This window comes from Adiantum capillus-veneris, chromosome 25 (assembly GCF_014529385.1).
Source record: "Adiantum capillus-veneris isolate H3 chromosome 25, ASM1452938v2, whole genome shotgun sequence".
In the NCBI taxonomy this organism is placed as follows: domain Eukaryota; kingdom Viridiplantae; phylum Streptophyta; class Polypodiopsida; order Polypodiales; family Pteridaceae; genus Adiantum; species Adiantum capillus-veneris.
Window position 1 is genome coordinate 130251304 of NC_140955.1, and position 27071 is coordinate 130278374.

The following is a 27071-nucleotide window of genomic DNA, read 5'->3' on the forward strand; positions in this document are numbered from 1 at the left end:
CCAAAATTAGGGTTTGTAGGTTTTAGGGTTAGGGTTTTCAGCAGTTAGGGTTTTTGGCAGTTAGTGTTTTTCTGCTCTCGGGCAACCACGTCATCACTTTGTGACACTTCTTCTGTTACTTGTTCTTCTTAGGGTTTAGGCCCCTCGACCGGCATTTGTAAGTTGGCTCCATTCTTTAGGCTTTCACACGTCAGCAGTTTGTTACATCTCCCCTTGTTGAAAGAGAGTAATCGTCTCTACAAAACAACTCAAGTTAGCTCAAAAATTTCCGAGGGTCATTACGAGGGACAATCAATTTGCTCTTTTTATTAAGGAGTTAGCTTCTCCTTTCGGCTGTTTTGATCAAGGAGTTAGCTTCTCCTTTCGGCTGTTTTGATCAAGGAGTTAGCTTCTCCTTTCTGCTCTTTTGATCAAGGAGTTAGCTTCTCCTATTAGCTGTTTTGATCAAGGAGTTAGCTTATCCTTTTGTCCAGATTGGAACTCTTGATATTCCGGCGTAGTAAAATTAGCCATCAACCCGAGATCGTACTGATTGTCCACGTGTGTCTTGTTGCACTAAAACTACATACCCAGGCAATCTCATCCAATTAGGAATATTCAGTAATTGGCACATCACAATGCAACACAAATGCTTACAGATGCATGTTACAAGACACAACAAACAGCGCCGTTGAGCACTCCCCCGAGACAAACGGTCTGCGGTATGAAGCTACTCAACGACTACCTCGTCACTCAACGACTACCTCGTCACTCCCCCCGCAAATAACCTAAAAAGGTCCGGGCCATGAGCTCAGAGGACTGTACAACCAAACGCTCCCCAGATCGCAATCTGCGTCGCTTGGAGGTTCAAGCATACAACCAAATGCTCCCCAGGCATCGGCCTGCGTCGTTCGGAGGTTTTCTAGCATACAATGTAACGCTCCCCAGGCATTTGCCTGCGTCGTTCCGAGGTTCAAACAATACCAAAACAATATTTCTCACTTCTCCACCTGGGAGTAAAATAACCAATCAATGAAACCAGTATGAAAACCAGAGTCAAACATTTCAAATCAGTACCAAAACAGATACCATCCATTTCAAACAGATTCCAAACAGGATCACCAAACAAGATCAAACAGAACTCAAACTTAAAAAGCAATCTCGACATCAGTCGAGCTTGAAAAGTCGATTGACTTTCCATCTTGAAACCTGCACCAAAAATTAGGGTTAGGTTTCTTTCCATAAGGTCATAGCCGAGCACAGCATGGTCCATCAGCTTTTGGACAAACAATGTTTCTTTGGCGGCGACGGTAGTCCCAAGAGATAGCAAACACACCGAACCTCCAAGGTTATCAACTCAAGAAGAGACATCAACTGAGAGATGTCGAGAAATTTCAAGAAATAATCTGCTAGGTTTCCATGGCAAGCATTCCAGGATACCCCACTCTGCCAGAAGTTGCACTCCGAAGGAAGATGCCAGAAACCATATAACTTCGGGCAAAATTTTTCTTGAAAGCTTGCCAAGTCCTTGGAAGTGTGCGGCTTGGTAGCTATAGACATCAATATCTGCATGGCACTGCCTCTGAGAAAAACAACAACTTGAAACAAATCTTGGATCCTTCTCTTGCATGCGATCTCTTATGGCTTATGCCGTTTAAGACATGAGCAGTAAAGACGGGAGCGCGCCCGATGTGCGATGAGGTAAGGGTGGGAGTGGCTAACAAGTCCGGGTTGGAGGGCGAACATACCTCGAATAAAATCTGTCTCCTCTTTTGTAGGACCGGTATGCTGGGCGAAGATACCTCAAATAAAATCTGTCTGCTCTTTTGTAGGACCGATATGCTTTTAGAAAAGCACACGCCTGATGCTCTGATACCACTGTCACAAGGCGGGCACCACGTGCGAATAGAAAAGAACAGACTGAACAGACTTTTAGCACTTCAAATAACAACTGAGAGAGAGAGAGAGAGAGAGAGAGAGAGAGAGAGAGAGAGAGAGAGAGAGAGAGAGAGAGAGAGAGAGAGAGAGAGAGAGACGACAAGCGACACGGAGTGGCGGAATTCCACCCCAGAGAGTATTGGCCTCAAACCTTGGTGCCCCTTTCGGTATTTCTTTATATTGCATCATCAAAGTACAAGCTGGTACTCCAGATTCTGCACCTTCTCCAGGAAGCATGCCAAAGAATGAGCCCTAGCCTCATATTTAAAGGCCCTTGGCCTAAAAAGCAGTTTACATGAAAAGCTTTCAAACTCAAAAGCTTCTGGTCCAAAAAGCAATGCCAAAAGTTGCCAGCGTAAATCACAGAAATCCGTACATCCTGCCACGTCATCAACTAGCGCAATTTTCGAAAATCTGCCACGTTGCCCTTAGGGTTGGGGTTTCTGCAGGTTTTAGGGTTAGGGTTTCTAGAATTAGGGTTTGCAGGTTTTAGGGTTAGGGTTTTAGAATTAGGGTTTTCAACAATTAGGTTTTTTGGCAGAAATTAGGGTTAGGGTTTCTCTGCACTCGGGCAACCACGTCATCACTGTGTGACACTTCTTCTGTTACTTGTTCTTCTTAGGGTTTAGGCCCCTCGACCGACATCTGTAAGTTGGCTCCATTCTTTAGGCTTTGACACGTCTGCAGTTTGTTACACGTGCCGAGGTGATGTCGCCTCCGGCAGAGACAAGGTCGTCCTAGAGTTTCCGCATGCGGCGGGTCAACCCATCAAGTGAGTTGAAACCCTTGAACTGGATGTTGTACAACTCCCGTTCTAGTGTGATTTGTCTGGCAAACGAGGTCTCCTCAAACTGGTCAAGAATCCGTCTCCACAATGGATGTGCATGCTCCTCTTTGGAAACTTCCTTCGTGATGCGGTCCGAGAGGTTCATCATAAGAAAGGTGAAGACTCGTATGTCTCAATCCACCCACTTGTCGATCTGGGCCTGAGTGGCGGTGGGAAGGGAAGGCTGAGTAGCCGAATGGGTGAAATCATTCAACCATTCCCAGAGTCGATGGTAGGCAATAATTGTGTGGACTCGTGTCCTCCACACATAATAGTTGTGTAATTCCAACTTCTCCTCCTCAGCAAACTGGGTGAGGGCATAATTGTTGGATGTAGCGTTGGCAGATGCCGACGTAGTCGCAAAAGGGAAGTGGCCGCAGTCGCAAAAGACGTAGTGGCCCCCTTCTGGGACTGTTGTTGTTGTCCCTTCTACTTCGAGTAGACATGTCGCGTGCTCATAGAGAAGTCCCAAAGGTAGATCGATAAGATCGTAAGTCGTCGACGAAGGTACCGTTCCCAAGGCTGTAGCAGTCCAAGATAACTGCACAGACAACCACCGGATGGTGTCCTGATGAGCAAGGGATGGTTCAAACGCACAAGAGGTAAAAATTCAGCGTGCTGTCCGTCCAAAAATGAAAATGCTGCTGTAATAGAGATTTTCAGCGTGCTTGTACGCCACTGGTCGGTGCGGGAGCATTGCAAAGTGTCAGAGGAGAGGGTTCTCGCACTTTCCAGCCTTCAAGGGACTGAAAACAAAGAAAAAAACATCAAGTAATAAGTATCGAAAATGGTGCCGATTGGGTGTAGATACCTGTCCAAGGTGTAGATCTGCAAGTTCCAGGCAGTGTAGAAGACTCCTGGGTGTTCCTTGGCCGCTCTAGTAGGTGCACAAGATCAGCGCTTTGTGAAAAACGCCACAAATCACCAATAACGCCAACAAAACATAGAAAAACGCAGCAAGATCTACAAAACGTAGATTTGTCAAAAACGCTAGGGTTTGCAAAAACGTCAGCAGATGTTGGTGTCGGTTTTAGTGCGGTTCTGCTGCAGGAGGGAAGCGCTACGGAGAAGGATGAAGATCAAGGCTACAGATGCAAAAATGTTGCTATTCTTGCAGAAAACGATAGGGCTAAAAAACGCTAGTCCGCGTTTTGGAGTTCCGTTGCGTTGGAAACCAGCAGAAGTGCTAGCGCTAGCCTTAAGAGGAGAGATCGATCAAGATTCTCCGTTGTTGGCGACTGATACCATGTGAGAGTAAGCAGGGGAAAGAGTGTGAGCCACGCGCGTCGAAAACGTTGGAGAGAGAGAGAGAGAGAGAGAGAGAGAGAGAGAGAGAGAGAGAGAGAGAGAGAGAGAGAGAGAGAGAGAGAACGCAAGTGCTTTGCAAATTGCTCTCAATACACAATCTGTATGACTACAAGACCCTAAGCATTCTATTTATGAATCTTAGGTTGAGGTAGGGCAAAAATGTGTAACTGGTGCAAAAAACATAAAAGCCCAAAAATGGCTAAAAATGACCGGCCGGACACGTGCTAAAAATGTCCACCCATGCAATCTACATGATGTGCGATGGGTGGCCAACCCGAGACAATCACTAGCCTGTCACTGCACATCTAACCCTATGTGCATATGGACAAGCTACTTTATGACTAGGGTTCAAGTCAGCTTAGGAAGTGTTCTGGCACCTTTGTGAGCCTGTGCTGTTAGGTGCAACGGAATGAATGTTGTATTTTCTCAAGATTAGTGATCTTTATTGCTCAAGGTTCCTTTTAGTTCTTTAGGGAAAGAGAGAGCTTTCCGTCTTATGGAGAGTGTGGTGATCACGAACAAAGTGAGTGGATCTTGTGCTCACAAGTGAATGAGACTGAGAGAAGGAGAGAGAAGAGATAGGACACCGAGAGGTTTGTAAAACCCTCCTCCGAAGGCCCCACTCTCGTTGGCGAGAGTGGTCTACTTTGATTGCACAAAGGTGTACAATGCGTATGCAATGGACTAATGCAACTTGGACTATGCCGATGACGACGTTGATGACGACGACGACTTGGTGGCTGAAATCTGTGGTCTTCTAATTGCTGATTTTCGGGACTGTTTCGGTGGCTGAAAATGACTGTTTTGGCTGCATTTTTTTATGGCTGAAAATGGGGGATCAATCTGCAACCTTCTTGGGGTGGTTCTGGTACTGTGTCCTAGCTGAAACTGTGTGGATCTGCTGTAGATAAAGGCTGAAAGCAAAAACGCTGGCTGGATGTGTCTTCTTACAAAAACGCTAGGCTGATTTATATCTGCTGCGAATCTGCCCCAAAACCGCTGAGGTATGCTGGTGATATAGCGTTAGTAAAGCGCTAATGCTGGGCTGTTTTGTCGTGAGGAAACCGCCAGGGAAGAGGTTCTCGGTGATGGTCTGCTGTGGGGGAGAAACGCCAAGGGAGGTTTGTGTCGATGGGGATGCTGATGCTTGGAAACGCCAAGGGATGGGGAAGTATGGCGCTAGGGGGTCATAGGGGGGGGTACTACTGAGAAGTTGCCTGTTGAGCGGGAAGCTCCTGCTGCCTCTTCTGCTGTGGAGTGCTAATTTGGGTTTGCTTATATATTAACTTACCCAATTTTCCCTACTGACTACCCAACAAAAGTCACTTAATAAATAAGTGAAAAATGTCAAAAATAGGGAAAATGGGATAAAGTCACTTGAAAAATTCCCAAACTGACTCTGATGGAATCTGATGGAAATGCTTATGCTTCTGCGGTGTGCAACCGGAGGATATGCATTTATGCTAAGTGACTGGGCATGCACGGTCTACGAATAGACTCACAAAAGTGCCAGATCACTGCTAATCTAACTTGACTGAACCCTGCTGTGGTGTAGCTTGTCCACGGACACATAGGGTTGGGATGTGTCACGTGACATCCCCTCCTTTTCAAAGTGAGGTACTGGTACCGAACTGTATGGCGTCGAGGGAGATCGCCAATAGCATCCGGAATCCTGAAAGGGACTCTTCGCCGGCCCACTCTGATGTGTGGGTCGTGCGGTACTTGAACTTCATAAAGGTCTGCAACGCTTGCTTCTTTGGGCCGCGCCGAAAGCGACACAAAGTCTTTTGAATCTCCTTCCTTGCTTCAACTTCATCTAGAGATCTGCTTCTTTCGTCTTCAAGAATCTCCATGGCTGAAAATTCCTGAAACAATCTCCAACACAAAACCATGAACATACCCATTCCATGTAAAGTGAAGGGAAAAAACCTTGTCTTCTCTGAAGACTGTGTATGCAATGTAGATGAACATATAGACGGAGTGACAACCCGTTCATCAAACACATGCAAACAATGCGGTCAAATCTTTTCTGTTTGATCGAAATCAATCAACTTTGGCAAATCACAATGGAAATGCCCATGCTTGGTGCTCATACAATCATGTGCTCTTTCGGAAACTGTGTCATGCCACGGAAGAAACATGGAATGTGACTTCCTGACATACAAACTTTTCAGCTTTTCATGAACAATCTGCATACATTCGTGCTCATCCATGAGAGAAACGTGCTCAACATACAATATGTCATGCCTAGGAAAAGGGAACACATAACGATGTTGACTAAAATACAGGAAACCTTCACGAATGAGACACTCGAACAATGCGTGCGTATCAATCATGCGAACACATAATACTTCATGTGATGGTTCTTGAGACCTAGGCACAAGAGCAAAGATCTGTGCTTCCTGAAGGGGTTCTTCTTGAGTTGGTTCTTTCTGAGGGGGTTTTGTTGACCTAGGCTCGAGAGCCAAGATCAATCCTTCGTGATCTATTGAATCTACAACGAGGTTAGCTTCGCTAGAAAAAGCATCCACTAACACATCATCCTTGTGAACAATCACATCATCTTCATGCAACTCATCATGCTCGTGAGAAATCACATCTTGATCATGCAAATCATCATGCTTGTCATTGGCATCCAAATCATCATGGTTATCATTGTCAATCAAATGATCATCATGCTTCACACAATCATGCAAATCCTGTGTGTCATGCTTGGGAGAAGAAGAGACTGAGAGAGTCTCCTTTTCCCTATCCTGTTGAATCTGTGCCTGTATTCGAGAAAAGAGTCGCAACATCTCTTGCCTTATTGCTTTGTTCTCGCGATCAAACTTGGCTTGCATTTCTCTGTTCTCTCGATCAAATTGTGCTTCTCTTGCTTTGGCTTCCAAGCGTGCTTGCTCGCTCTCAGGCGCTATGGCTGCCATTCTTTCTTGGTACTTACGCTCTATGGCTGCCATGTCTTTTTCGTAGGCTTTTCTTTCTGCTTCTCTTTCTTGGTCCAACTTCTCCATAGGAGTTAGTGCAATCTTTGTCGTAGATGGGGAAGGGTCGGAAAAACCTCCTGGTGGGAAAATTCTTCTTCGCCTCTCTCATGCTCATCACCTCCAAGCGAAGTATCCATTCCGCTTCGAGTGATGACCATTCTGTAGTCGTGGGTTCTTGTGGGTTCTTGGGGTCTTGGGTTCTTAAGTCCACAAGGAACTTGGGTTCTTAGGGGTCTTGGGTTCTGAAGTTCACGAGGAACTTGGGTTCTTGGGGGTCTTGGGGTTCTTGAGGTCCTTGACTCGTCAGAATCTTGGGTTCTTGAGGTTTTCTTTCGCTTGCAAATCGCGTTGGAGAAGGATCTTCTCTTCACCCGAGTTCTACTCTTTTCTGCGGGCGCACCCCTTGGCGGCCTTGCGCTCACACCAAGGTTGCTTTTTCCCACCTCACGTCGATTGGCCGGCCGCTAAGTGCACGGTCCGCTCTCAATGAGTGAAAAGAGACACAAGGGGAGGCTGGACAAGCCCTTCTTTCTTGGGATTCCTGTCACTCTTCAACAAAACACGATTAGGAATCGCCACGCCCAAGTAAACTTGGGTTCGTGCGATCGCAACAAGCAAAAAGAATTCTTGTGGTTCTTGTGGTTCTTCCCTTGAGTAATGCAGAACACTTCCAAAGCTCTGATGCCAATGTTAGGTGCAGCGGAATGAATGTTGTATTTTCTCAAGATTAGTGATCTTTATTGCTCAAGGTTCCTTTTAGTTCTTTAGGGAAAGAGAGAGCTTTCCGTCTTATGGAGAGTGTGGTGATCACGAACAAAGTGAGTGGATCTTGTGCGTGCAAGTGAATGAGACTGAGAGAAGGAGAGAGAAGAGATACGACACCGAGAGGTTTGTAAAACCCTCCTCCGAAGGCCCCACTCGTTGGCGAGAGTGGTCTACTTTGATTGCACAAAGGTGTACAATGCGTATGCAATGGACTGATGCAACTTGGACTATGCCGCCGCCGCCGACGACTTGGTGGTTGAAATCTGTGGTCTTCTAACTGCTGATTTTCGGGACTGTTTCGGTGGCTGAAAATGACTGTTTTGGCTGCGTTTTTTTATGGCTGAAAATGGGGGATCAATCTGCAACCTTCTTGGGGTGGTTCTGGTACTGTGTCCTAGCTGAAACTGTGTGGATCTGCTGTAGATAAAGGCTGAAAGCAAAAACGCTGGCTGGATGTGTCTTCTTACAAAAACGCTAGGCTGATTTATATCTGCTGCGAATCTGCCCCAAAAACGTTGAGGTATGCTGGTGGTATAGCGTTAGTAAAGCGCTAATGCTGGGCTGTTTTGTCGTGAGGAAATTGCCAGGAAAGAGGTTCTCGGCGATGGTCTGCTGTGGGGGAGAAACGCCAAGGGAGGTTTGTGTTGATGGCGATGCTGATGGTTGGAAACGCCAAGGGATGGGGAAGTATGGCGCTAGGGGGTCATAGGGGGGGGTACTGCTGAGAAGTTGCCTGTTGAGCGGGAAGCTCCTGCTGCCTCTTTTGCTGTGGAGTGCTAATTTGGGTTTGCTCATATATTAACTTACCCAATTTGCCCTACTGACTACCCAACAAAAGTCACTTAATAAATAAGTGAAAAATGTCAAAAATAGGGAAAATGGGATAAAGTCACTTGAAAAATTCCCAAACTGACTTTGATGGAATCTGATGGAAATGCTTATGCTTCTGCGGTGTGCAACCGGAGGATATGCATTTATGCTAAGTGACTGGGCATGCACGGTCTACGAATAGACTCACGAAAGTGCCATATCATTGCTAATCTAACTTGACTGAACCCTGCTGAGGTGTAGCTTGTCCACGGACACATAGGGTTGGGATGTGTCATGTGACATGTGCGCAGGCCGTGCATTTCGAGGCACTTAGAGTAGTTGCATATCCTCTGTTTGCACACACCATTATCATCAGCATTCCAGTCAGTAGCCATCATGAGCATTTTATAGTGCATAAAACCTATTTTCCCTATTTTAGCCAATTTTCACTTATTATTAATAAGTGACTTTGTTGGGAAATTGGGTAGGGCAACTTTGGCAAGTTAATATATAAGAAAGCTAGCGCTAGCACTTTCTGGCAGAAGAGGCAGCAGGAGTCCAACCACTCTCAGTGCACCTTCTCAGCAAGACCAGCGTTTTGGCTTAGGACCAGCCTAGCATTTTTCATCAGATCAGCCCTGGCGTTTTGCAGACAACAGATCAGCCCTTGCGTTTTTGCAGACCACAAATCAGCCTAGCGTCTTGCAATTGCAAACCTACATCAGCGTTTGGCCGATTCCCGGTGACAAAACCATCCCTAGCAGTAGCGTTTTCGGTTTTTAGCAGTTAGACTCCGTACTGTAGCCCCCAAACCTCGCAGATCTCACCTTCCCGCGGCAGATCCTTGCCGCACGGTCAGATCAGCCAGCGTTTGCAGATTCAGCCCGCTAATCGGATTTCAGCATCTGCGTTGTCAACGAATCGTTGTCATCGCCGTCGTCACCGACATAGAATCAAAATTCAGTAGATGAAAGATTTGCAGATTTCAGCCCCTAGCGTTTTCAGATTTCAGCCCGTCTCGTCGTCGTCATCGTCGTCGTTGACATCGTCGGCAAGTTCATTGCATTTAGACCATTGTAGGAGGATTGTGCAATCAATAGCATAGACCTCTCTCGCCATAGAGAGTGGGGCCCTTGGAGGAGGGTTTGACAGCATTTTGGTGTCGTATTCTTCTCTCTCTATCTCTCAGTCTAAGCACCTTCATTCACAGTGTCTTCCACTTTGTTTGCACTCTCTCATTAAAGAAACGGAAGGCTTTCCCTTCCATAAGTAAAAGGAACCCTTGAGCACAGTTCGGAGCATTCATCTTGAGCAAAGTTCAACATTCACTTCCGCTGCACCTTACATTGGTATCAGAGCTTTGGCAGTGTTCTGTATCACTCAAGGAAAGAACCACAATAATTTTTTTTTACTTGTTGCGGTCGCACGTAACCCAAGTCCTCTTGTGCGTGTCGATTCCTAATCGTGTTTTTGAAGAGTGACAAAAAACCCAAGAAGGGCTTGTCCGGCCTCCCCTTGTTTCTCTTTTCACTCATTGAGAGCGGACTGTGCACTTAGCGGCCGGCCAATCGACGTGAGGTGGAAAAAAGCAACCTTGGTGTGAGCGCAAGGCGCTAAGGGGTGCGCCCGCAGGGAAGAGTAGAGCTCAGGTAAACCGTAAGAGAAGATCCTTCTCTTACACATATTGCAAGCTAAAGAAGAACTCAAGAACCCAAGAACCACAAGAACCCAAGTTCCTCGTGAACTCAAGAACTCAAGACTTTAGTGTATGGTCATCACCCGAAGCGGAATGGATACTTCGCACGGAGGTGATGAGCATGGAGGTGGCAAAGAGTAGAGCTCGGGTAAGAGAAGATCCTTCTCTAACACATATTGCAAGCTAAAGAAGAACTCAAGAACCTCAAGAACCCAAGAACCACAAGAACCCAACTTTCTCGTGAACTCAAGAACTCAAGACTTCAGTGTATGGTCATCACCCGAAGCGGACTGGATACTTCGCAAGGAGGTGGTGAAGAAGAATTTTCCCCACCAGGAGGTTTTTTCGACCCCTCCCTCATCCCCATCTACGCCAAGGATTGCACCAAATCCTATGGAGGCTTTGGTCAAGACGATGATGGACATGATGATACAACAAGAAGCGTAACGGGCTGCTTTGGAGCACGAGCGTGAAGAAAGAAAGGCAAAATTGGATTGTGAACGCGAAGAAAGAACGGCAGCCTTAGAGCGTGAGTGCGAGCAAGCGCGCTTGGCGGCCGAAGAAAGAAAGACAGAATTGGATCGCGAGCGCAAAGAAAGAAAGACCGAATTGGATTGCGAGCGCGAAGAAAGACGGTTAGCCTTGGAGCGTGAGCGTGCTTGGCGGCCGAAGACATAAGGGTAGCCTTGGAGCGTGAGCGCGAGCTTGCTCGCATGCCTCTTTCCTTTAATTGGGCCGATTTCTAAGACAAGCTCAAGGCGCGGTTTATGCCACCTCAGTACCTAGTACGATTGAAGGATGATTGGCGTAGTCTCAAGCAAAATGGTTTGCATGTTATGTTTTTCTCTAATCGTGTTTTGCAGCTCGGCACCCGATTACGCAAATCGGATGATGAGCTCAAGGAGGCTTTTATTTTCGGGTTCGACGACTTATAAGGTTTGATGTCGAAGTCCTCGACCCCGTAGATCTCAACAAGGCGGTAGCGATTGCTCTCGCGTAGGAGATGAAGCACAATAAGGGAAAGGTGAAGGAGACCAAGACTTCTCAAAGTACCTCTCAAACTTCTCAGAACCCGCAGAACGGTAAGAATGGTAACTCTTCTAACCAATCTTCCTCTAGTCTCTCGGAAAAGAACTCACACAATGAATCTAAGGGTAAAGCTAACACAATTGCTAAACCTAAGCTCACTCCAGATGAAAACGCAGCAGAAGGAATTTTAGGAGGATACATCACGTCAGAAGAACAAGGCATTTATTCTAAGGAAGGTCGATGTTATCATTGTCACATCAAGGGTCACATAAAAAGAACACGTCCTAAGATTCAATATAGCGAATCTAAAGAGTCCACAAAACCCACATCCTTTGTTAATGCCATCAATGAGAACACGAGTGTGACCCAAGTTTCTCATGATCCTCTCATTGATGAGTCTCATTATAAGTGTTACTGTCTTGTGAAGGGTCAGCGTTTCGTCATATTGTTTGATCTAGGCAGTATGCATGATGTGCTAAGTGACTCTTATCGAAAGAGCCCGCTTGGAGGTTAGTAAGACATCTCCTTTTGAGGTGTCGGGCTTCGCTCCTGATATGGACTCTCTTATTACACGAGAGTGCCTTGATGTGTTATTCACAGTTCAACAAGTGTCCTTCCACAGAAAATTTGTAGTATCTCCTTTTTTAGGATATGATATGCTTTTAGGCATTCGATGGTTTCGTGAGCATAATCCTCTCATTGGTTAGGCAGCCAATACTTCCACTTTCAATGCCAAAAGTGACTCTCCCATTGTCATTCATGGGGAGGAAGTTGTTCATTCTTCATCTCTCATTTCTAATGTGCAAGCGAAGCTTGAAAAGAATCAGGAGATGGAGACTCTCTTAGTTTTGTCTTCTCCAAAGCACGACACACATGATTTGCATGATATAGATGTGATTATTGACAAGCATGATGATTTGCAGGATAAAGATGTGATTGTTCACAAGGATGATGGTTTAGTTGATGCTTTTTCTAGTGAAGCTAACCTCATTGCAGATTCGATCAATCACGAAGAACCGATCTTGGCTCTCGAATCAAGATCTAAGGAACCCCCACAAGAAGTATTGTGTATGCGCATGATTAGTGAGTATGCATTGTTTGATTGTTTCATTCTAGACGGTTTCCTGTATTTTAGTCACCGTCTTTATGTGTTCCCTTTTCATAGGCATGCCATATTATACGATGAACTCGATTCACTCATGAATGAGCACGGATGTATGCGGATTACTCATGAAAAAGATGAAATGTTTGCATTCAAAGAATTCACATTCCATGTCTCTTCCTTGGCATGACACAATATCCGAAACAGCACAAGAAGGATTGAGCATCAAGCATCGGTATTTCCATTGTGATTTGCCTCAGTTAATAGATTTAGATTAGAAAGTCAAGATTCGATCTTACGGTTTGCGTGTGTTTGATGAACGTTTTGACACTCCGTCACTTTGTTCATCTACATTGCATGCACAATTTTTTTGAAAAAATAGTCTTTTTCCAATCACTCTACATGGAATGGGTATGCTCATGTTTTTGTATTGGAAGTGGTTTCAGGAAATTTCCTCCTTGAAGATTCTTGATGAAGGTGGACTTAATGTCCATAGACGCAGTTGGACCATTGAAGCAGTCTTAGATGACTTTGTCGCTTTTGAAGCGTCCCAAAGAAGCAAGCGTTGTAGACCTTTATGAAGTTCAAGTATCGTACGACCCACGCATCAGAGTGGGTTGGCGAAGAGTCCTTCACAGGATTCCAAACACTGTTGGTGATCTCCCTCAATGCCATACAGTTCGGTACAAGTACCTCACTTTAAAAAGAAGGGGATGTCACGTGGACATCTAATCCTATGTGCATGTGGATAAGCTACTTCATGACTAGGGTTCAGGTCAGCTTAGGAAGTGTTCTGGCACCTTTGTGAGCCTGTGCGTAGGCCGTGCATGTCCAGCCACTTAGAGTAGGTGCATATCCTCTAGTTGCACATACCATGATCATCAACATTCCAGTCAGTAGCCATCATGAGCATTTTACAGTGCATAAAACCTATTTTTCCTATTTTATCCATTTTTCACTTATTATTAATAAGCGACTTTGTTGGGAAACTGGGTAGGGCAACTTTGGCAAGTTAATATATAAGAAAGCTAGCGCTAGCACTTTCTGGCAGAAGAGGCAGCAAGAGTCTAACCACTCATAGTGCACCTTCTCAGCAAGACCAGCGTTTTGGCTCAGGACCAACCTAGCGTTTTTTATCAGATCAGCCTTGGGGTTTTGCAGACAACAGATCAGCCCTTGCGTTTTTGCAGACCACAGATCAGCGTAGCGTTTTGCAATTGCAAACCCACATCAGCGTTTTGCAGATTCCCGGCGACAGAACCATCCCTAGCCATATCGTTTTTAGTTTTCAGCAATCAGTCTTCGTATTGCAGCCTCCAAACCTCGCAGATCTTACCTTCCCGCGGCAGATCCTTGCCGCACGGTCAGATCACCCAACGTTTGCAGATTCAGCCCGCTATTCACAGATTTCAGCATCTGCGTTTTCAGTGCATCGTTGTTGCGTCGTCGTCATCGACGTCGTCACCGACAGAGTCAAAATTCAGCAGATGAAAGATTTGCAGATTTCAGCCCCTAGTGTTTCCATATGTTATGTGACACATCCAACCCTATGTGTCCGTGGACAAGCTACAACATGACCAGGGTTCAATTCAGTCAAGTTAGTCTAGAATAGGAAGTGATCCGGCACTTTTGTGAGTCTGTTCGCAGACCGTGCATGACCAGTCACTTAGTTTAGATGCACATCCTCCGGTTGCACACAACATGATCATCAACAGTCCCATCAGAATCCATCAAGGGAATTTTTCAGAGCATTAAACCTATTTTCACTATTTTTTGACATTTTTCACTTATTTATTAAATGACTTTTGTTGGGAACTAGGTAGGGCAATTTTAAGATAATATATAAGCAAACAAGAGTTAGCACTCTCTGGCAGAGGAGGCAACAGGAGCATTGCTCAACAGGCCGATTCTCAAGCAAGAACAAGGACCCCCCTCAGCTTGGCGTTTTTCCACAAAGCAACCTGGCGTTTTTCCCAAGCCTACTTCAGCGTTTTCAGCCTTGCCTTTGGGCGATTTCAGCAGCATCTTCCACAAGAGAACCCCTGGACTTGGTGATTCCCACAACATTATTTGCATCGGCAATTACAGCATCAAGCTAGCGTTTTCAGTTCTTGAAGCCTGGCATTTTTCAGCCTGCTGCCACAGCGAAACCAGCCCCATGACCAGTGTTTTTGAATAATATGGACAACGTTTGAACCAGTAAAGATCAGCGTTTTGGGACAGCTTTAGGGCAGCGTTTTTGCACATGCAAGTCCAGCGTTTCCAAGCCATAAGAACAATGTTTTCAGCCATAGGAAGCAGAATGTTTTCAGCCATCAAGTTAGCAGATCATTCCCCGATTTGGTACCATAGTCATCGGTTGAAGCATTCAGTTTTTAGCGCGTCGTCGTTGCATCGTCGCCATCGACATCGTCAGAATTTAGTAGATAAAGATTTGCAGATTTCAGCCATTAGCGTTTTCAGATTTCAGCCCGCCTCGTCGTCGTCCTCATCATCGGCAAGTCCAGAGCATTGTAGAGATTTGTGCAATCAATAGTAGACCGCTCTCGCCATAAAGAGTGGGGCCTTCGGAGGAGGGTTTTGACAACATTCTGGTGTCGTATTCTTCTCTCTCTATCTTTCAGTTTCAACGCCTTCATTCACAGTGTTCACCACTTTGTTTGTCCCTTGCACTCTCTCATTAAAGGAACGGAAGGCTCTCCCTTCCGTAAGTAAAAGGAACCCTTTAGCACAGTTTGGAGCACTCATCTTGAGCAAAGTTCAACATCACTTCCGCTGCACCTAAATTGGTATCAGAGCTTTGGCGGTGTTCTGTATCACTCAAGGACCACAAGAACCACATAATTTTTTTTGCTTGTTGCGGTCGCACGTAACCCAAGACCTCTTGGGCGTGTCGATTCCTAATCGTGTTTCTGAAGAGTGACAGGAAACCCAAGAAAGGAGGGCTTGCCCAGCCTCCCCTTGTGCCTCTTTTCACTCATTGAGAGCGGACCGTGCACTTAGCGGCCGGCCAATCGACGTGAGATGGGAAAAAGCAACCTTGGTGTGAGTGCAAGGCCGCCAAGGGGTGCACCTGCGGAAAAGAGCAGAACTTGGGTGAAGAGAAGATCCTTCTCAAACACAGATTGCAAGCGAAAGAAGAACCTGAAGACCTGCAAGAACCTCAAGAACCAAGACCCCCAAGAACCCACAAGAACCCACGACATCAGTGGATGGTCATCACTCGAAGCGGAATGGATACTTCGCTTGGAGGTGATGAGCATGAGAGAGGCGAAGAATAATTTTCCCCACCAGGAGGTTTTTCTGACCGTCCCCCTTCCCCATCGACGCCAAGGATTGCACTAACTCCTATGGAGGAGTTGGAGTAGATGTTTATGGACAGCAAGTTAGAACTCGAGGAAATAATGGCAGCCATAGAGCGTAAATAAGAAGACAGAATGACAGCCATAGCACGTGAGCGCGAAGAAAGAGAAGCAAAATTTGATCGCGAAAACAAAGCAAGAATGCAAGAGATGTTGCAACTCTTTTCTCAAGTGCAGGCACAGATGCAAGAGATTCGGGAAAAGGAGACTTTCTCAGTCTCTTCTTCTCTAAAGCAAGACACACAGGAATTACATGATTTGCATAATGATTTGAATGATAATGACAAGCATGATAAATTGCATGATAATGATGAGCATGATGATTTGCCTAATCAAGATGTGATTTCTCACAAGCATGATGATTTGCATGAAGATGATGTGATTGTTCACAAGGATGATGTGTTAGTTGATACTTTCTCTAGTGAAGCTAACCTCATTGTAGATTCGATCAATCACGAAGAACCGATCTTGGCTCTCGAGTCGAGGTCCAAAGAACCCCCTTAGGAAGAACCGTCTTGGCTCTCGAGCTTAGGTCCAAAGAATCCCCTCAGGAAGAACTGACCTTGCCTCTTGAGCCTAGGTCCACAGAACCCCCACAGGAAGTAAAATATGTTCGAATGATTTGTCAGCACGCATTGTTCGAGTGCTTCATTCGTGATCGTTTCCAGTATTTTAGTCAGCGTCTTTATATGATCTTTTTTCCTAGGCATGACATATTGTACGTTGAGCACGATTCACTCATGAATGAGCACGGATGTATGCGGATTTCTCATGAAAAGCTGAAAAGTAAGCATTCAAGGAAGTCACATTCCATGTCTCTTCCTTGGCATGACACAGTATCAAAAAGAGCACAAGAAAGTTTGAGCATCAAGCATCGGCATTTTCATTGTGATTTGCCAAAATTGATTGATTTAGATAAGAAAGACAGGTTTCGACCTCATTGTTTGCGTGTGTTTGATGAACGATTTGGCACTCCGTCACTTTGTTCATTTGCATCGCATGCACAGTTTGTTTGAAGGAACAATATTTTTCGAGTCACTTTACATGGAATAGGTATGTTCATGTTTTTGTGTTGGAAGTGGTTTCAGGAATTTTCAGCCTCCGAGATTCTTGAAGAAGGTAAGACGCATGACTCTAGACGAAGTTGAAGCATCGAAGGAGCCACAAAAGACTTTGTCGCTTTCGGCGCGGCCCAAAGAAGCAAGCGTTGCAGACCTTTATGAAGTTCAAGTATCGCATGACCCACACCTCAGAGTGGGCCGACGAAGAGTCCTTTCGAGGATTCCAGACCGTGTTGGCAATCTCCCTCGACGCCATACAGTTCGGCACCAATACCTCACTTTAAAAAGGAGGGGATGTCATGTGACACATCCAACCCTATGTGTCCGTGGACAAGCTACAACATGACCAGGGTTCAGTTCAGTCAAGTCAGTCTAGAATAGGAAGTGATCTGGCACTTTTGTGAGTGTGTTCGCAGAGCGTGCATGACCAGTCACTTAGTTTAGATGCATATCCTCCGGTTGCACACAACATGATCATCAACATTCCCATCATAATCCATCAAGGGAATTTTCTAGAGCATTAAGCCTATTTTTCCTATTTTTTGACATTTTTCACGTATTTATTAAGTGACTTTTGTTGGGAACTAGGTAGGGCAATTTTGCTAAGATAATATATAAGCAAACCAAAGTTAGCACTTTCTGGCAAAGGAGGCAACAGGAGCATTGCTCAACAGGCCTATTCTCAAGCAAGAACAAGGACCCCCCTCAACCTGACGTTTTTCGACAAAGCAGCTTGGCGTTTTTCCCAAGCCTACTTCAGCGTTTTCAGCCCTGCTTTTGGGTGATTTCAGCAGCATCTTCCACAAGAGAACCCAACCCTGCACTTGGTGATTCCCACAACATTATTTGCATCGGCAATTACAGCATCAAGCTAGCGTTTTCAGTTCTGGAAGCTTGGCATTTTCAGCTTGCTGCCATAGCGAAACCAGCCACATGACCAGCGTTTTTGAACAGTATGGACAGCGTTTGAACCAGTAAAGATCAGCGTTTTGGGACAGCTTTATGGCAGCGTTTTTGCACATGCAAGTCCAGCGTTTCCAAGACATAAGAACAAAGTTTTCAGCCGTAGGAAGCAGAGTGTTTTCAGCCATCAAGTTAGCAGATCATTCCCCGATTTGGTACCACAGTTACCGGTTCGAAGCACTCAGTTTTCAGCGCGTCGTCGTTGCATCGTCGCCATCGACATCGTCATCAACATAGAGTCAGAATTCAGCAGATAAATATTTGTAGATTTCAGCCCTTGGTGTTTTCAGATTTCAGCCCGTCTCGTCGTCGTCCTCATTGTCGTCTACATTGTCGGCAAGTCCAGAGCATTGTAGAGATTTGTGCAATCAATAGTAGATCGCTCTCGCCATAGAGAGTGGGGCCTTCGGAGGAGGGATTTGACAACATTCTGGTGTCGTATTCTTCTCTCTCTATCTTTCAGTCTTAGCACCTTCATTCACAGTGTTCACCACTTTGTTTGTGTTTGTTGCACTCTCTTACTAAAGGAATGGAAGGCTCTCCCTTCTGTAAGTAAAAGGAACCCTTGAGCACAGTTCGGAGCACTCATCTTGAGCAAAGTTCAACATTCACTTCTGCTGCACCTAACACCAGATTTCAGCCCGTCTCGTCGTTGTCATCGTCGTCGTCAACATCGTCGGCAAGTCCATTGCATTTAGACCATTGTACGAGGATTGTGCAATCAATAGTATAGACCTCTCGCCATACAGAGTGGGGCCCTTGGAGGAGGGTTTGACAGCATTCTGGTGTCGTATTCTTCTCTCTCTATCTCTTAGTCTCAACACCTTCATTCATAGTGTCTTCCACTTTCTTTGTCATCATTTGCACTCTCTCATGAAAGGAATGGATGGAAGGCTCTCCCTTCCGTCAGTAAAAGGAACCCTTGAGCACAGTTCGGAGCACTCATCTTGACCAAAGTTCAACATTCACTTCCGTTGCACCTTACATAGCCGTACAAAATGGCGAAGCAATGGGTGGTGTAACTCTAACAGGGTCCCAACCCTCAAGGGCCCCCTTGCTCTGTCACCAGAGCAAGTACTTTCTTTATTCTTGCACAATGCTGATACAATGGCTAAATGCTGGGATGCTGATGCTTTGGTACTTGATAACGACTATGTCGACGACGATGATGAAGACTGCAACAACGACGACGACAATGTCGTCAAGTCCGGGATCTGCTACGATGGCGACGAAGGTGTCGTCGTCAAGATAGGGATCTGCGATGACGATGACGAAGGTGTCGTCATCAAGATAGGGACTGCGAGACAATGACCATGACGATGTAGATGATGGTGTTGACGACGACGGTGTCAATGCTGAAATGATTGTACTGTGCAAGAGAGGGTATGCAAGTGTGACCGGCCTTGGCATGCACGTCTTGCTAGAGGCTCACAAAGGTGCTAGAGTCAATCCTAAGCTAAGACTCATACTACACTATGGCAGAAGCGTGTCCATTGGCACAAGTGAAGTGCGCACGTGACATCCCCCTGTTAATTGTGAGTCACAGCTACCGAACTTCTATCTGTACTTCTGATGCTGACCGATGAATGCTTCTGATGCTGTGGATGCATCACCAATGAAAATACCTCCCAAACCAAAAACTGATGGTACTACGGGTGCTGTGGGTACTGCTAACGATGCAAACCTCATGTAAGGGTCACTGTCCAACCTTACTACGATTGCCGCATATCAGCCTCGGCTTTATACCAGATAGTGCTGCCTCTGCCTGCTGTAGCTAGAGCTGTTCCCGAACACTTATTGTGGTGAAAACATTACCGGTGCTGATGGACTGAGGTTTGGTTCCGGAGTCCTTTCCAAAGGTTCAATGACGAGGGAAATGGATGCACGCTATATGTGAATGCGAGAGGTTTGGCAATGTGGGATATGCATCATGCACTAAGGGCCTATGATGCCCCAAGGCCTCAACGTTAAAAAATTGCAGCCCGTTCGGCGCTCAAAAAGTTCAAACTTTCAAATGGTCAAAATTTTCCTGCAACGATTTTTCGAACGGGCGGGTCCCGTATCGTACGGAAGGTTCCGTACGACGCACGAAGACAACCCTGGTCAGCAGCAGTACCGTTTGCAGATGCTGGTTATGCGACTTGTGATAGAGCTCGATTTACTTTTAGCAGACAGCATTATACTTACGAACGTCTCTCGGGGGTAGCGGTTGGATGGTATACTAGCCAGGTACTATTCAACCTTAGAGTTCTGTAGCGGATATCCTCGTCCACAAAACCCTCTCTTTACAGTTGTAGATTGCTCACTCCAGCTTTTTGGACTCGTTTCCCGTTCGGGATCTAAGAGGAGGTGTTAGCGTTCATTTTCTTGACCGGTGGTCAGGAGCAAATTAGGGAGTGAGGGCTGTTTTGCGGCTGTGCCCGGCCAGCGTGAGGTAGGTCTCTCATGTTGGGTCGTGTCTCGCCATGTTTAGCTCGGATTTTGGTTCAGTTCCATGCAGGCTCCTTGTGCCCTAGGTATATACCCCCCCCCCCCCCCCCCCCCCCCCCCCCCCCCCCCCTGCCGTGCACTATGTTGCTCCCATGCCTATTTTCCCTATTTCCCATTTATGCCAGGTCTTGAGGGCTGGGATCTTGGGTCGGGCAGCCTCCTCGGAGAGCTATATAAGCAGGCAGGGGGGGTCACTTCATTCCTTTGCACATTAGCCCCAGTGGGGGGCGCGCCCTCCTTTGGGTGCCCTAGTGGGCAGTCCTCTTGTAGCCAGCAACCGTTGGACAGCAGGGTGGCAGCCCAGCGTTTTTGGGCAGCACCCTCACCAGAGTTTTTGGTGCAGCCGGCAGCCTACAAAGGAGTAGCTGCCCAGTGTTTTCCTTGGGCAGCAGGAGCGTTGCTCGGAATTAATCTCTACGGTGCAGTACCACCTTAGGGCAGCCCTTCAAAGTTCACAGGCTTTGTGCTCATGCAGTAGTCGGTTTCCTCGACCGAGATCTAGATCCACATCTAGATCTAGCCAAGAGGAGGTTCACCAGATCTATGCTCTCAGAGCATGTTGGAGGTGATGCACATGTCGAGGCCATGTCAGTGGTCTCGTGTGCAGGAGCAGTTGGCTATGTCAGTAGCACTCGCAGTTGTGTGTGCCTCGGGTCTATCCATTGGGCATGTCAGTTCTATGCCGGACCACCCTTGGTCACTTGTATGAGCAGATTGTTATCAGCATGGAGAGCCTTTCCCAGATCTCTCTCTCTCTCTCTCTCTTTCTCTCTCTCTCTCTCATTCTCAGATGTCCTGTCTCTTTCTACCTTAGTGATCTCTCTTCTCCACAGGTGTGCCTTGTTCATGTGTTTGGCATTGCAAGTGTTCTAGATCGGAGTCGAGGTACCCACCGGATCACGAGCCAGTTCTTGTCTTCATTGCATCGTCCGCTGCCACCTTTGACAAAGTAATCTTAGCTTGTCAAAGATGTACTGATAATGTATGTTATATCTTGAGGATGACAATAGAGTAAGGTGAGCCTCAGTTGTATATGGCCTTCTGATTGTATACTTTGTTAAAAATCCTTGGTTAATAGTTTTCTGGACACAAAAGCTAGACCCGAGTGCATTTTCGTTAATTGTTTGAATTATAGAAGCATGAAGGGTTTTTGTCATGTATATAAATTTTTTGTAAAATGCAGGCTGGTGCAAGAATGGGCTGCTCTATTAATGCTGCTAAGAAATGTAGGCCACCATGGTGGCACACCATTCTACCTTTCTTCAGGAATCAGGAGGAAAAGGAGGCATGTGAGGAACGGGAGATGCAGAATTGCCTGGCATCAGCCCAGAGTAAATGTGCCAGCTATGCAGAGGAAACATGCGAGGGAGGATTTACAGATCATGCAAGGATATTGGATTCTGAAACTCGGTTGGACTCACGAAAGTACAGACTTTTGAAGGGCTTCTCAAAAGCAGAGGTTGCCAGGTTGGTGCTTGATAGGGGAAAAAGTCCAATCGAGCAAAAACCATTTGATGAGCAAAGGTGACCTTCATAAGCATGTAAGATGAAAATACATTCTCTTCAGGTTAATTTGAAATCTTGATTCAGGAAAGATTATATCGACGATAATGCAGTGTTTGCTGGCAAAGAGTGATGTCTCAGGCTGGGGAAACTTGCTTTTGAACCTTCAAAAGCAAGTTTCCCTTGCTGAGTAAATTGTAAGATTGTGTTTGGTGACCCGTACGTGCCCCTTGATTGACAATTTGGTGCAAGGTAAAATTTGGATGGTTATTATAAGGCATTTAAGATGATCCTTGAATTCTTTCCTGACTCAATGGTGACAAAAGGCATTCAGGTAAACCGAAGTGCTCACATTCCCCCACCCACACACTCACACTTAGACACCCATACCCTACACCCTCTGTGCACAGGCTGCAGGCTATGGAGATGGTGCAGCCTGGAATTTCCAGTAATCGAGACAATTCCGGCTGGAAACGTGGACGATGTGCATGCAGCACAACAGATCGCAGAGCAGCAGCTTGGTCTCTGGCACCCTGCCTTCGCCAATGCGGCCACAACAGCGCAGATCATGCAGGGATAGAGAGCTCTGCCTTGCACTAGGAGGCTGCCTACATCTGCTACTTGCAAGCTTATTGCCCTCTGCCAGAACTGCCCACGCATTGTGGAAGACCATCACATGCATCCTATGCACAAGTCATGCTTTGCAGTGCCCCCCGAGCCTTCCGATCACTCCTAACACCGGCTTGTGTTTCCCACTGTCCACTTCTTTGCTGTGTTGTGCTCGGAGCTGGCAGAGAGCTGGAAACAGGTGAGTTATGGAGCTGGAAACTGCTGGGGCGGATGGCGAACAGCCTGGCTGAGCTGAGCAGAATCTGCAAATGCAGATACTCAGAGTGGCAAGGGTTGCTGAAGAATCCGATGCTGCACTTACATTGAACTGTTAGGCAGATGCATTTAACTGCTCAAGAAGACCCAGCACATCAGCAAGGAGAAAGAGCCTTAAACTCACATAAGGGAAGGAAGCTGGAGTAACTCTATTGAAAAGCCTGTCGATGATTTGATTTGCCATGTGGAACCCATTGAAGTATCAAAATTTAGTGTTATTGTTATGGTAGTAATCGTATTGATTCACTTTTTTAACATTTTTGTTGTAATAATAATAATCTTTAATGTTGTAAATTCTTCGTTCTGTTAATGTCCTCATCTCTCCCTCTCTCTCTTCTTTCTTTTTGTCAATCATTAGGCAAATTACCATCTAGAAGGAGCAAACTTAACCTTACAGCTAGTTGTAGACATCTAGAAGTGAAGGAACAAGTTATTAAGAAGCACTTCGATCTCGTGGGATTGCCCGCGTCCTGAAACCTCTTTCATTAAGCCATGAACATATGAAACTTGAGCTGATCGAGCTATCATGTGGAGAGACTGGGTTTATATTAAACACTTAGGTATCATGAGTTCTATAAAGTTTACATTGACATTAGTTCTACAAAGTTTACATTGACATTTGATCCTAGGATGGCGCTAGGAAGTTAAGTATAACTAGCATCTTGGAAATGAAAAGGCAGCTTCCATTGCATACAAGTCTTCATGCAGCAATGAGTATTTGCTTGAAGTTCAACAAATGGCAGAGCTGTCGAACACTTATGATTGATATATTGCTTTCGAGCTTCTTCTATGTTGTTAGAAACCCTTTGTGCATGGAACGGCTGAGAAAAGTGACAAGCATGGTTGGATGTGATATGCCACAAGCATTTCGGATGCTTTTGATGGAGTTGTGTAGTTGAGTCGGTGTGTAGGTTACTTGAAGTGCTCGAACATTGATTGCCCTTATTATAGTACATGACATTTGCATAATGAGACAAAATGGAAAATCAAGTTAAAGAAGCATTGTCCTATTGGTCTTGTAAGTGCATGGTATGGAAATATTGTTTGCAAGCACTACTCTCTAATGCATGAAATTGAAAGGGAACGTTTTGCAATGATTTACTACTATTTGCCACGATAGTGTATGGACACAACAAGATGTGCAATCCACTTGGGAAATCAAGAAAATTCCTATGAAGAGGGTGTAAATAGGGAGTGTGTGATAGATTGATGAGAAAATAACATCTTCAACATAATTAAATCTCTATACCACTCCTCAGCTATCGGAGACGAATGTCGCACAGGATGTCATAATGGAGATGTTCATGAGGAACAATAATCAACAAGCAAATGCAGAGATTGAAGTCCTAGGAGTTCACAAAGATGTTAGATTTTGTTACTCCCCATTTTTGATAAAAGAAGGATAAGTAGATGCTTGGACAACATAAAGAAGGATAAGAATATAACTTCAAAAGGGCCCTTGATTTGAAGAATCGTTGCAAGTATCCATACATTCATAACATCTTGTTTCCTTATCAACTAAGTAAAAAGTTTCAATTGCATGTTTTAAAATGTCAACAAAATGTTCTTACTTTGGACTTGATTTGGTTATTTGAATGTGACCACGCGGAAGCTTGCAAGACAACGATCATGCTCATTGAGTTCAAGGCTCACAACCATGCTTGCACATCTGTTCAACCAATTCATGCTTTATTTGTTGACAATCGCCACTTGTGAGTTCAATCTAGTGAATAAATTTACCCATATTGCGTTCTGGAGGTTGCTTAACTCAGTCATCCAGAACAAATGGGTATCAAAGCATGAGTTTTGAGGGTTTATGGATGATGAAGCTAATGCAAATTGGATTGTGGTTCGTATAATTTATTTTGGTGGTGTTAAAAGAAAATTGAAGATAAGGAAAGGAATTGTTCCTTCCATTGGGAGCAAAGCATGATGCGCCATACACACAAATGCATTTGTCCTTCATTTCAAGATAATCACAAGACTTTATGTAGAAAGTGGAGATATGCACTGTCGCAGTTAGTTGCAGAGAATTGCAAGAATGAGCTTAAAAAGTTTTGGTGCACGGGACATGCAATGCGAGGGGGGATTCTTGCGTTGCAAACATGGCTTTCTTGGTGGGATGTAAGGGCTTCGCATTGGGGATCTTGGTTTGTACTCAAGATGAGTTTGACTAATCTTTCAGAGACCCAGCATGCTAGTATACGAGCTAGTGAGGGTTGGAAGGCTCAAATTTCCCTCTACGAAGCTACTTGGGTAGACATGTCACTGGCCATATTTCCATGTGAGGTACAATGCATACTTTAAAGGTACGTGTGTAGGAAGTGAACCAAACATGCAAGACATGGTAGACAGATGTTGCAATCAATCAACAAGACGAGCCCTTGAGATGCAATGGTGCAAACCAAAGAGAGGAGTGCTTGAAAGAAACGTCCTTTGGATATCGATCCTAGGCAAATGCTTGAAGAGGATAGCCACATGCCGGAGTTTGTGACAATGACCATGATAAGGCAAGGTAGTGGTCGAAATGATGGAACACCTGAGAACAATAGAAAGTGTGTTGAAAGAGCGGTGAAGAACATATCCGGGTAAAAAAATGACTTTCTTTGGTCAACTACCAAGTGGATGCTGCGGTGCTCTAATAAATGAGGGGGTTGGAAATAAAAATGATGTATTATCCTTTTGGGGCCACAGAAAATACCGTAGAGGTGTTGTGAACGGGTTTCTTTGGATGTGCAATATAACACCAACGCATCCTTGGGAGGTTTATAATGATCAGGTTATTGTGTTGCAGGACCTCATTTAGTTTTTTTTTTTGGTTTTCTTGCGTTTCTTCATTTTGTATTTTTATGAGCGTTTTATCCCCTCTTATACTTCGTATGTTCGACTACTTTGACCTTATAAAGGTATATTTATTGTGGTCCAGGACCTCCTCTTGTTGTATGGCCAGTTGCTAAGGAAATCAATTTGCAAAGGCTTAAAACTAATATGCTTCAGAAGAATGAATTTGCTCTTGATTTTTTTTGTCCAAAGTTTAGAGGTAACAACATTCTCAAGTAGAGAACATGATTATCCAACAAGTGTCAAGAGAACATAGAAAAGGGTAGAGCTTTGAGTAGTGAGGTGGTTCGAAAAGCTATTATCATATGCAATGAGGCTCACACATTTTATGCCAATACAGAGGGATCTCGAGCACTCATTGTGAATTACTCTGTTTCAGTGGTTGAATTTCCTCGATGTACCTACGATGCTTTCAAAAAAGAGAGAGAAATTATTGGCGCTTGTTCCCTGCAAGCACTTATATTTTTTGTATTTGCAAGTACTTGACTTGGACTCAATAGGCATGCATTTATTTACCAAGCTACGCTAACAAAAGTTGAGTTGTTCGAAGCTCTTAGTGGTAGACGATTCCATGAAGCTACATGATGTGTCATTTTATCTATGGACATTTTGGTGATTTTCATGCTTTTGGCGGTTGTGCATCAAAACGTGTTTTGACATAGTGTTTGCGGTTTTTGCTAGCATTAGAATATGTAAAGATGTTGTTGGAAAATATGAATGTAGAAGCATCCTTTTTTGGATCACTAGAATTCCCTACTATGGCTTTTGGAAGCTAGATACTAATTTTTATGAAGCTAACATGTCAAAAGCCCGTTACTTTATCCATCGATGTTTATTAACAAAAGTTCAAATTTTTAAACTCTATGTGGTAGAGACTTTTATGCAATTATGTGATATGTCTAACTATGGAGATTTTCGTGGCTACAATTCAACAACGTGGGTTATCGCAACAATATGTGCGTTTGGTTGAATTTCTTCACTTTGACATTAAACCCTTTGTTGGCATGTGTGATTGTGAAATCAAGTTTATTTGGATTATCGAAACTCCATTGTGTACAAATTTTGGTTGTTGGGAGACTTTACTTGTTGTGGACATGCTACTTTTACACTGGTCAAAAGCATTTGTTCTCATGTAGCACATGTCCCATCAATAGTCACCACAAAACTCGTGCACCCCTCCTTTAAGGAGGGGTAGACACCAGGAAGGCTCTACCCTCACGCTTCAAGTGGCTCAGTGCACCCTCTAAGAGCTGTGTCCCGCCTAGTGCATGGGGAGGCTTGTTGCTCCAGAGCCACTCCGAAACGTGATCACGTAGTGTGGTTGTAGCACTTACAGGGGCAGAACCATTGCACTCTAAGCACTGCAAAGAGGTGTCTTTGAACGGGATTTTACAGTGCATGGAGCAAGAAACTGGCGATCGTGTGTATCCACTGTCCTAAAGATGCTGCGCATTGATTTTCATCTCTTAAAATGGCGATTTCAACTTAGAACACTACTTACTAATCGGGAAAACAGTTAAAAGCTCGAA

The 27071-nt window shown here is 45.0% G+C and overlaps 1 protein-coding gene across 3 annotated transcripts in view; it reads left to right on the forward strand.

The window, feature by feature from the left end:
* Positions 1 to 23011, forward strand: part of LOC147425652 (uncharacterized) — a 32623-nt gene extending 9612 nt beyond the window's left edge. For all 3 annotated transcript variants that reach the window (XM_086500834.1, XM_086500832.1, XM_086500833.1), the window contains one exon: positions 21497 to 23011. In XM_086500834.1, coding sequence (XP_086356960.1) covers positions 21497 to 21841 — 345 coding nt within the window. In that variant the 3' untranslated portion in view covers positions 21842 to 23011. The remainder of the gene's footprint in view (positions 1 to 21496) is intronic.
* The last annotated feature ends 4060 nt before the right edge of the window (positions 23012 to 27071 follow it).